Below are 12,150 nucleotides of genomic sequence, written 5' to 3'. Positions count from 1 at the left end.
ATTGACATTATATAAGAGTGTTTGTTTGTTAATGAAATATTTGCACGAATGGCATCAAGAGTTCGTGCCAATCCTATATATAATAAAGCCATATGGTCTTGTGAAAATTAAATGGTGATAATCAACATTTAATTTTCACAAGACCATAATAATATTGTTAATTATAATATCAATAACAATAATAATAATAATTGCAATAATAATAATGATAATAATTTCCACTGACAGTTTCTAATATATATATATATATATATATATATATATATATATATATATATATATATATATATATATATATTTAATTAATTATTATATTTATTTATATTTCAATTTCTATTGACAAATTATTGTGTGAACATGGTCCACATAATTGTATGGATCATGAATATCAAATACATTTTTAATATATTAAAAATACATTATTTTTATATTGAAAGTACCTTACATACATATATAATGTACCCTTAGTATATTTAAATTATACTTTTTATTGCATGCAACCCCAAAGTTCATAAGTTTGAAATTAATATATGGCATAGCTAGGCGGCCTAATATTTAAGATTGTTGATGTGCATATTGAGGACTACGGAGACAAAGATGCGTTATTCGTGGATTCATCGGATACTATCCAACAACACTCTCCAACTTAATTAACGTGAAGTAGGCTTAGTAACATTAAGATTATATTCTCGAATTATTAGTTCTCATCCTTTATTGATTACACACTTAATTCGATAGTATTTGGAAGAAAAAATCAATGTTCGAACTAAGATTGTGATTTTAGTCTTTAAAGGTCAATTGTATGTTGCTACATCTAAAGTTAGAAATCTCAAAGGTCTAAAAATTTTGATCCGTGGTGACTCTAAAATTGTAATTCAATTACTATTGTAGTTTACTAAGTTCTTAAAAATTTGTAATATTAAATACTATGTACTAAATTTTTAATATAGTTTAAAATTTATAGTAATCACTCACCTTAAATATTATTTTAATTGTAAATATATTTATATTCATAATTCTATCATAGGAATTCGCACATAATAATTATTAAATAACAAAAATTTTATATATGAATAAACCTCATATAAGGTATATTTTTATAACATATTTTCCGTGCATCGCACGGGACAAATACTAGTATCTATTATAATATGATGATAAAGTTCAATTGTATTTTGATACATGTTAATTTTAATATAATGCAAGTTTATTTTAATGTACTACGGAGTATTCAAAAATAAACTTTGTATTAGTAATTCACTTTACAATATCAACACACGATGCACGGTATAATTTGGCACTGACTAATTGCCTCATCATCCCCCCACAAACGTGGTGGCAAATATTTGGACCCGTGAAAAATATGAAATGTAACCAGTAACCACCCAAACAGAATATGGGTTGAAATAAGCATGTATTCGAGTTTCGACAAAACATGAAAACCCCAAACACGATAAGAAGTTTCTCTTTCACTACCGAAACTTAAACGTTTCAAAGGTACATACTTTTGATGGCACAAGGAATTCACCATAATATGTTTACAAATATTCTAAGTCCTGAGTTCATCTTCAAGGTAATTGTACTCGAATTTGAAGTCCGTCTTTATCCGCTGGCACCTGCTCGGCAGCAAGGAAGCAAAATGTTATAACATTTTAATGACTTGATGATAGATATAAAATCGGGCAAGGCTAAATACTGTGCCATATAAGAGGGGGGAAGGTGAGTGTTTTAACTTGAATCAAATTCATCAAGACATTAGCACAAGCACAAGTAAGAGAAACTATACCATCCCCCAACATGTTCATCGTTGGACATATGGAAATCAAAGTAAACATATGTCCCCTGCTCATAATCATCGGTAGTTAATTTTGGCTCCTCATGCCGCTGAAACCAAGTGTTGTACATTCTGTGATATCTCCAAGCTTGTTTCTTCAGCTCCTTAGCAGCAAGGTATTGTTGATAAGTATTCTGCAGCATTAAAATAGAACAGTATCACACAACCTGACCACTAAAACATAGCATGCATAGGAACTAACATCAAATTCCAAAAGCACCTGTTGATAGTAAAATGAATAGAATAAGGTGTCAGTGCCATAGCCATCGGCTCCAAGTCGTTCCCAAAAGGCGGGATTGTTAAGAATGGGCGCCTGAACTTGGGGATAGCTTGGAGGGCACACCACTGGATGTTTCTGTCAGGAGTCAGAGGAAACATAACACTTCAATGACATGCATTTGTTAGTTCTGTAGCAGATACAGGATGATGATCATGAACATACCGGTGTATAGCTCTTAGCACGCTCAGAATCCTTCGGTTGAGGAAGTTTGTGAAAAGCAGCCTCAAGCATTTGCAAGCTGTACAACTGGTCATACATTCCTCCAGAATTGGAAGGTGATGAACTTAAGTTATCACCAATTGCTCCAAGATCTGCAACACTTCTTCGACCAATGACTCCAAGGCTTCCTGATGGTTGATTCAATTGTAACGGTTGACCAGGAGAGAGATCTGTATCCCTCGGCAGTTGGGGTTGCTCTGCAAGAGGGCTGGCCACTCCACCCTGCAACAGAATTTTTTTGAACAAGTTAAAGAGAAGATGTATTCTTTTAAAAGATAAACGCAAATTTACATTACCTACTTTTATGTTATCAGACAACTCTTGGCATGCAAAGTTCTTAAAAGCCAAATTTTAAGCTTTCCAGTTTGACCTCTGGTTTATATTACAAAATGTCTTACCACTTGACATCAAAGCAACCAAATATCAAACTTTGGGTTTCAGGGGTTACCATTGAGGTCAAACTGATGGATTAATTCTTCAAATTGTTAAAACATGCCTTCTCAACTAAACTGATGTTCATGCACTTCATAAATTCAATACAAGGATATATGAGAAGCCTCTCTTTCTGTTTTGTTTGGGGGGTTAGGGATGGAGGATCAAAGACCATTTATTAGTTAAATGACAACAAGGGAGTTCGGCTCTCATTTCACAGTCCACCATATGGTCCTTAAAGTCATCTCCTGCTAGTACCAATGGATTAGCTTGCAAAAATTTACTTTTCTTGAAATGATACAAGCCCAGAGAAAATTCCCCCACATAGCTTACTGATCAAAGGTATAATAAAACAGAAGAACCACTAAATAATAGATTAGCAACTTATCCAGAAGCAAAGAAAATCAATTAAACAAGAAGAAAAAAAGAAAAATAATCTAGCACACTAGTAGTTCTCACTTGGTAAATACAGCGTATAAAACATATAGACACTAAGCTTACAGGTGTTTCTAATGCATTAGCCTTCAAATCATCCTCATTCTTTCCAGGACCAGGTGATGGAGCAGAAGCCACCAAATCTTCAGGAAGGGCTTGCTGTTGCTGCAATTCTTCCACTTTTGAGTGGCTCATGTCTGCATTGATGTACAAACAACCTTAGCTCACTACAAACCATGTAAGGGAAATGTTGAGGTAGGCTTACTACAATTATCATAGCTTTCAAATGTCATAGCATATAGTACTACCATGAATTTAATATCAAGAAACTAGTTCTCAAGGTATGGAAATCAAATCCTTGAATATTTACATCCCATTTTTAATTACTCATCTCCCCTTGGCATGTCCCACAATAATTACACCGTGAAAACTCAAAGCAAATTACTAATCCGTTTTATGGAGTACCATATAACACACCTTGTATCTTTAAATTACCAACAAAGGCAATTGTGCAGCTCAAAAATAATTACTTGCTGGGGCAAACATTTAAGGTAACACTAACAATCATAAAACATGTATTCAGTTTCAAGAAAGAAATATTAAACCACATTGTAAGATTGTAAGATCAAAAAGTAATGCATTTATGCTTTAATGTATGATGAATCTTCCAAGAAGTGCCATTGTCTTTTTGAATTTTTGTTAATCCTTTAATCCATCTTTTATTAGCCACATTCATTTCCAGGTTTTCCAAGATGTCCTTTAACATTAAACAAGATTGGAGCTGTAAATGTACTGAATGACATTTCCTTCAACTAGTGCCGGCCTGCCTGGTCAAAGCCTCAAAAGGGCCAATAAAAAAGTGATGGAGGCAGTACAAAACTAACTGAAAGCACAAATTGCTCTTCCTAAAACTTATTTGTGGAGTAAAATCCATCCTTGAAATTTGTGTTTTTTCTTATGACAGGTGCATTGCATTAATGGTTTTTAACCCCTAAGCTTTGTTTTTGTTGAAATTGATGAATTGAAGGCCTAGAAGGTGGCAAATACCCACCGCTCGCCTGTTAAGCAGGAGCAAAAATATGTGAAAATCAAAGCAAACAAGACTATTAATTGTATTCATAATAATATATTTCTTACATTCTGAGAGGAATACCGAGCTTATATGGGAATATAATGGACCTGCATAATGGACTAGGTAAAAAGGGCTACGCAAGGGTTTCTAGTTTTATATTTCAATAGTTTTAAACAATGGAGAAATGGGATAGAAATCAAGAAAACAAGTGAAACCATAAGCAAGTATGGAGACAGAAAGTGCACAGACCTCAGAGACTCAGAGTAAACAAAGTTTGTGTGTCTATCAAATATCAACTTAGCCAATCTCCAGAGCAGGATCAAAGAACACATTGATCTTCCCAGGACAAATAAATGACATGAAGAAAGATGCTATCAAACATTACCAGAATCTCTAGATGCTGTAGATGTCAAATTTGGTTGATTAGATGGTTGATGGATCACACCAGCATGCTGCTGCAATGATGCAGATGAAGGGACACTATTAACACCAACTGCTTGGGCAACAACTCCCAAGCCATGTTGAGGTGACACAGTGGAGCTTTGAGAATTGAACTGAAATATATCATGAAAATAAATTGGAGGTATACTGAGATGCAGAAAGAGAAAAAACAAAACAAAACAAAACAAAAAACAAAAACAAAAACAAAAACAAAAAAAACACCTCACTAAAGCATCTGGCAAAATCATGAAACACAAAACAAAAGGTATGTTTTAACTCATGGATTCACTTTCCACATTCTCTTTTTCATGTCTTTTCAATTTCTCGTCATTAGAGCCTTGGAGGAAAAATCATATTATTATCAAAATAACTTATGGAGACAAAAAATTCCAGGTGAACATATGTGCAGTCCAAAGTCACAAGCAATTAATTAATAACCAAATTTGTCCACAATAAACTGTAATACAAGCCCTGTAGATTCAATGGCATTCTTTCTGGCAACATAGGTCTCACACAATTCCACGTGTGACTTCAACTGTCAACTATCCTACACAGATATGAGCACATCTGAGCAAAAGAGAAGCAAATTGCCATGATCAAAATACAATACCTGTGTTAATAGTGGATTCTGTTGTGCAGAAAATTGCTTTTGATTTCCACTACTAAGCATGGGCATACTAAGAATGTTAATCTGACCTCCTTGTTGTACTTGCTGATATCTCTGCAAAAATTTCTCCCTCTGATCAGGAGCAATTTCAGTTCTTCCACGGAACTGCCCCTGACAAAGCAGGTAGGTAATAATGTTAAACTATAATACTATCTAAATTAAACTTGAGAAGTGAACTGAACATAGTTGACCAAATAGGTTATAGAATCAAATAATAGCCAAGAGATTCACAGAAAATGTCACCGGTTAATCACAGCGACTGGTAAAAGATACAGCTGGATAATTTAACCTAGCAATGGTACTGATATCTCATAAACCTGTGGATGGATGTGTGACAGTACAAGAAAAGATACTTTACAAATGACTTTTAGGCACCTACTGAGGATAAATTGAAATAAAATTGGTTTGAATATGTTCAGTATAGGCCAATACTTCTGTCAAGAACTGGTAAATAATAGAAGATAGTAGGGCAAGAGCCAAGAGGTAGATTAAAATCTATACAGATGAGAATTATTAAGGACTAATTAGCCCAAAGATATATTTAGAGCATAATAAACAAAATGAAGAAATAGAATTTTCAGCCAACAACAACTAGATTTGAATAGACTTTACATTCAGTCGATCAGCAGTATAAATTAGTGGAAGGATCCTACAAAGGTCGCAGAATTTAAAATGCACCTCTTTAACATGAGAAAATAAAATAATGAGATACAATGCATAATAGGCAATCATGAAAGTGAAAGATAATTGACCAAAAATGAAGTCAGTTACACACCAGTTCATTTTGATTCTGAAAGGAACTTCCAGCCCTCCATTGCATGCCAGGCACAACTGAAGGAGAGAAAACCCTGCCAGCCATAACATTAGACTCACCAACATTACCACTATCAGTAGAGCCCATTCCATCACTAGACTTAGTAGCTTGTGTCAAGATGTTTCTGTTAGCCAGGGGGGAAACTAGAGGCTGCCCCATCCCAACACTCCCAAGTCTTTCATCTGATCCTAAAATATTGTTCTTTGCTACTTCAGTAGATGACGGAATAACATCCATAGCACCATTGGTACTGGAACCAAGCAAAATACTAACTGCAGGCTGACTAGGAAGGCCACCTCTACCAACACCTCTTAATCCACTTTCAGAAAGTGCTGGGGAAGATTTCCGATCTGGGAAGCCCATAATCTCCTCATCTTTTGTGGCATTAGACACGTTTTTAGGAGACAGAGCAATGGCAGCACCTGCATGATCCAACAGAACACAAGAACATAAGAGAGGATGAAGCAGTTGGCAGTTGATACTCATAAGTTTTGAGATGACTAGTACTGGAAGTCATGTGGCTACTTGAAGGTGTTGTTGGAACAGAAGAACTAGCCACAGTAGCTTTAGGAGGTGGGGTCCTTGCAACTGTGTCAGAGGCAGTCTCCCGGGAAGCAGTTTCCTCTACTTGCTCCTGAGCAGAACCACCTTGTTCTACAGAAGATGTTATTGTTGCCTGCAAGAGGCAATCAATGATGTTATACCAGCAGCATCACGCAAAGCAAGCCATTTAATTTAAGGATAAGCAATAGTTATAACATCATTTGATTCATGTAAAAAATGATAAAAGCAAAAATTAGCACTAGCAGTGTGTCACCCACAATAAAGTTAATACATCTTTCTCCAGCTCAATGTTTTTCATTAATTACTGACTTTTTTCTTCCCACCTAGTATAACTAAGAAAAGTAGTTCAGAGACACTTATTGACAGTAAATTTTTTTTTAAATGGCACATTGCACATAGTGAAATGTGGAAGTATTTAATGCAATATGAACCATAATTGTGTCCCATTTATTTATGCCCCCATTCACTTTGCATAAAACAGGCACAAAATTTTTTTCACATAAAACATTTTAGAACTACTATCTTACATTGTTCATTTGACTAAAATAGTTATCCTGGAAACCTCACTTTTTATGCCTGTAGATAAACTTTTAGTGACAGATCAAGATGTGGATTTTTATGCTTCTTTTAAAAATTAAAAAAAAAAAAAATTTATCCTAAAATATCCCTAACTAAACAAGTGTAAAATGTTTTCCCACAATATAAACTAAAAAGCTTTTACAAACTTTTCCCTATAAAACATTTTCCTTTTCCCCAATCTTTGACACGAAGTGAACAGGTCATAATCGAAAGTCGAAGCAGATATTGAAGAAACCAAACAACAATCACATGCTAGCTAAAGTTAATGTCTTAATCTTCTTGTTCTGTGAAACCTTAATTAAAATACAAAAATGAGTTTGTAAATATATTAAAGTACATTCTGAGAAAGAAGTAAAAGACGTAAAACCCACCTGAATCAAGAAAACCTGTTACAAGCCAGCGGAATAACCAGGGGGTAAATTAAATTAAGCAGCAAATATGAAAGATCCACAAACAGATGACAAACGAATAGAAATCTCTATCCAGTTAGAATTCACATAATCCATATGTTCAAAATGCAAAAAGTTGATACTTCACTTTGTATGACTTGTAACCACTACTTCTACATAGGTTAAAATGCCCATTGCATATGCAGATAACTGCAGGCTGCAGCATATTGATAATAACAATAATAATAATAATAATAATAATAAGAAGAAGAAGAAGAAATAAAAAGAAGTCACGTAATAATATTTAAGTTCCCCTTTCAAGTTTTTAACTAGGATCATTCTGCAGAGCTCCAGAAAGAGCAACCCAATACCTATCCCAGAGGGGAAAAAAAAAAAAACAAAAAAAAACAAAAGGGAACAAAATCTAGAAAGGACAAGGAATGCGAAAAAGATGGATTGTCTATGCCATTCAAAACTTTCTAATAATGAGAAAGACTAGAAGCATACCGATACTTGAACAGGTGATGTGGCTATAGAAGTTTTTAAGCTTACTGCTGCAGCACTAACACCCTGCCAGACAAAGGAAAAATTAAGGAAACTTATACAATGATATTTGTCCTAGGAATGGACTGAGTAGATGTCCTTGATGACTAAAAGCAAATAATAAAAAAAACTCTTAGGAAAAAAAAAAAAAAGGAAGGTCCCCCTCTCCCCCCCACCCCATGTAAGTCCTCGTCAGAATACAATAATAAGCACTTATGGTAATAAACCACTGAAGAGGAAACATTTTCACAAAATATATGGATCCAACAACTAAAAGATATGAAAGCATCAGGGAAACTATAAGAACAGAGCTTCATGATGCAGTATTCAAAGGTTCAATGGTTGAGAATGGATGGTGGTTTAAGAGTGGCAGTGGAGATGTAAATGAAGAGGCATTTGAACTGAATGACTGATTGTGATTGAACATTCTGGAGAGGTAATAAATAAGTAATAGCTAGGGATATACAAGAACCCTAGAAATCATTCAGAAAAGCAACAGAGACCTGTTAAACTCCTGCCAACTCTATGCATTTGCTTCATATGTTCAATAAATTGGTGTGTCACAATTAAGAACAGGAGAGAACAGAATATTTATTCAAAGGAGAGAACAAAGAAGAAAAGCTTACCAGACGAAAAAAAAAAATAGCAAAACAGATTTACAGAGAAATACATTACCTTAACAAGCCCAGGGGGAGCGATGGAGACTAGATCTTCAAGAGACTCCACCTTATCTAAAGGTAGGGAGCTATAAAACTCATCAACATCAGCAAATTCATCAAAGTCCTCCTAAAACCAGAAGCAGAATATGAATGAAATAAAATAAATCTTGTCATACATATGCCACGAAATATCTCAACCAAAATAGCACAGATGTAATAAGTGCATTTGTGCACAAGTAATAAAAAATAAAGAAAAAAAATATGTAAAGTCAACAAAACATTTATATTGAATTTTGTGATAATTTTCAGAATACGCAGTATTTATAGAGTAGTATTTGTGGTCTTTGAGTAACAAGAGATTAAACACACACACATAGAGGAAGCTTGATTGGCCAAAGCAAACCTGATTGCGTTCCACATAATCATCCAGGAAATCTTTAACATCATTGACTTCGTCTGTGCTCAACTCATCATTATCAAGTAACCTCAAGATCAGCTCTAGTTTCATGATATGGGCCTTGTGCCGAACAATGGATGTTTCCAAATGTGTCTGTAAAACGCAGATCTCTCATCAACAAAAAGAAGGCTACAACACAAAATTTCATGAATGCTAGATGTTTCCCTTTCTTTACCAATCTCGGGGGCCTTGTTTTCCCTTTCTTAACAGTCAATCCCTCCAGTTCAGCCTCAAAACTATCAATTTGATTTTCCAGCTCCCCAACCTAGACATGTGAAAAGCACAAGAATCTTTATAAAATTACTCGATTACTCGATTAGTTTTTGGACAAAACAATGAAGAAGAGGGAACATCAATGAAATGAAAATATATTTAAAAATATAGAGGAAAAATGGCAGGTTCAGTCAAAATTGGGGAATTAGGAGCTGAAAGCCCAAAAACAATACCAATGTAACAATTCATATTACATTTACTATGGCTGGACTGAAAAATTATTTGAAACCCACCCAAAAGCATTAAAACCCTCAATGAACATGGTTATGTCTCAATTATACAGTGTAAATCAAGTAAATTAACTATAAATAGCAAGAGGCAGATAATCAGGTCCATACCACATTATTCAACCAATCTCTTGTCTCTGATTTAGCCTTTTCCTTCGGATCCTGATAGAAACAGAATATAGGATGAAATAAGAACTTGATATTCACAGATACTACATTGTAACAGAGTCAACTTGATATTCAGGTTACTATAGTCCAATAGCTAGAAAGGTTCAGATTTTTAAAATCCAACTATTAAAAGGTAAAACACTAAAATCCAAAACTCAGATAATCGTCAACAGATAAAAGCACAGAATCAAAATTCAGACTGGGACATTTGAAATTGAAGCCTAGTGCATTGCTAGTTCAGCAAAGAAAGTAAAATGAAAGAAATGGCAAACAATTGCAAGTCAACTTTCCTTCTCTTTCCTTTCCCACAAAAAAATCTTCAACCTAAATGAACTCTATTAAAAAATATAAAGGCATCATCCAACATAAAAACTTCTTCAATTGAGTAATTCCAGCACTCAGATTAGAGAAATTCAAGTAATTCATTTTACAGGGAGTTTAGAATAATAATCTTTAATACCGTCTTTGGTTGTTGGCCCAAACCTTCTTTTGAAAATGCTTTGGTCTTTGTTTCTTTCTCACATATTTTAAATCGTTCCATTTCACGCTCAATGACCTTGCGAGCATCCATCAGAGCCTGCTCGTAAGAGGCACTGACCTATGTCCAACAACACCAAAGAAAATTCATAGTCAAGACCTGCATTATACTCCATACATGCATATTAAAGCAATAACAGCAACATATTCAATAAAATATCAAGTAATTAGAAAATCACTGAGAGTTTATATAAAAACTAACAAATGAAGTTGTCATGTATGTGAAATATATGAAAACATGAACAAGCCGCCACTTAAAGTAAAAGCTGAAAACATTGATGTAAAGTGACGCAAATGGCAGCAGATGCTACCTTCTTATCCTTGATTTCACTGGACTGAATCCATGTCTTAATTTGGTCTCTATACCTCTGGAGCTTCTTTATTTCCTTCTTCAAATCTGCTTCAAACTTTTCCTTCTGGTTCGCATTATCAGTGTCGTAAACCTTAACATTCCATTTGAAGAAACAGAAAATTCATCAATAAAATGAACAACAAAAAATGCAAAATTCGCTTTTCATAAATCAAACAATAGATGCTTGACCTTGTTCCAAATGCTATCGAAGACGTCGACGCCCTCTTGAACCTTCTTCAACACCCGGTCGATCTCGCCCTGAAGCTTTCGACTAGCTCCCATTGAAGACGATCAAGTTAACAGCCTTCAGCTACTTATCAAAATTGAAAACGATAGCGATCATTCAACACACTCCTTCCCAACACCTTTTAGGGTTTTAGGATTTTGCTCTCTTTAGAAATTCCGCGATCGACTGTCTCTCTGGTAACGGTTTTGCAGAATTGCAGAGTTCCTGCTCTCGTCACTGCGCAGTAGTCTCGCCGTCAGAATGTACCAGTTAATCCAATACTAGTAAAGTAGTAATTCTATTGTGCGAAATGCGAATGTATTAGGAAGTACTCCGTAATATATTTTGTGCTGTTTTCTTCCAAAAATAAAAAATAAAAAAGTCAAAATATCTAAATCTAATCTAAAATAAAAACATAATAAGTGTAGAAGAAGGTTATACCCTTCATTTATGTCCGTTTTTGCGCATCACGCATAAAAAATACTAGTATACTGATATATCTAATACTTAGGAAAGATAATAATTATTATGTGGCATTAAAATTAAAATTGTTTTGTTTGATTTTTGAACTATTAAGCCTATTAGAATGTAGTAGATTCTACACTAGGGTTCGAATTTGATACTTCTCATTTGATCCTACACTGGGGTTCTCAAAAAAAAGTAATTGCGTTTTAATTAGATATACATAAATATATACACAAATTTAAATATATTTTATCAAGTGGCTTGTGATCCATTGATATCTGATTTTCCCTTTGGTCCACTGGTATTCAATTTTCTCCCTTATGTGGGAGGTCTAGTGTTCGAGTCTTAGGCGAATATTGTATATATGTCGGTGTCTCCCTTCCTTTGTAATTAAAAAAAAATTAAATTATATTTATTTTTAGCACTATATATATATATATATATATATATATATATATATATATATATATATATATATATATATATATATAGGGATGTACTCAGGTGCGAATAAGTG

General features: G+C 34.2%; 1 protein-coding gene across 3 annotated transcripts; it reads right to left on the bottom strand.

The window, feature by feature from the left end:
• Positions 1 to 1,286: 1,286 nt before the first annotated feature.
• LOC109158925 (general negative regulator of transcription subunit 3-like) lies at positions 1,287 to 11,470 on the bottom strand. Of its 3 annotated transcripts, none has more exons than XM_019306842.1 (17): positions 11,132 to 11,470; positions 10,902 to 11,033; positions 10,514 to 10,651; positions 9,997 to 10,047; positions 9,561 to 9,650; positions 9,332 to 9,478; positions 8,945 to 9,055; positions 8,234 to 8,296; positions 6,702 to 6,870; positions 6,156 to 6,616; positions 5,324 to 5,491; positions 4,658 to 4,826; positions 3,267 to 3,397; positions 2,277 to 2,555; positions 2,055 to 2,189; positions 1,787 to 1,968; positions 1,287 to 1,616 (listed from the first exon to the last, which is right to left on the bottom strand). In XM_019306842.1, the coding sequence occupies exons 1-17, from the start codon at positions 11,222 to 11,224 to the stop codon at positions 1,550 to 1,552; spliced, it is 2,586 nt and encodes an 861-aa protein (XP_019162387.1). In that variant the 5' UTR covers positions 11,225 to 11,470; the 3' UTR covers positions 1,287 to 1,549. The 3 variants fall into 3 exon arrangements, with proteins under 3 accessions (XP_019162387.1, XP_019162388.1, XP_019162390.1); XM_019306843.1 differs by having other exon boundaries at positions 6,720 to 6,870; XM_019306845.1 differs by lacking the exon at positions 8,234 to 8,296.
• Between the last annotated feature and the right edge of the window lie 680 nt (positions 11,471 to 12,150).

The sequence above is a fragment of the Ipomoea nil genome, unplaced genomic scaffold, assembly GCF_001879475.1.
Source record: "Ipomoea nil cultivar Tokyo-kokei standard unplaced genomic scaffold, Asagao_1.1 scaffold2826, whole genome shotgun sequence".
NCBI classification, from domain to species: Eukaryota; Viridiplantae; Streptophyta; class Magnoliopsida; order Solanales; family Convolvulaceae; genus Ipomoea; species Ipomoea nil.
Note: the sequence above shows the minus strand (reverse complement) of the source record. Positions and strands in the feature narration are given on the sequence as shown.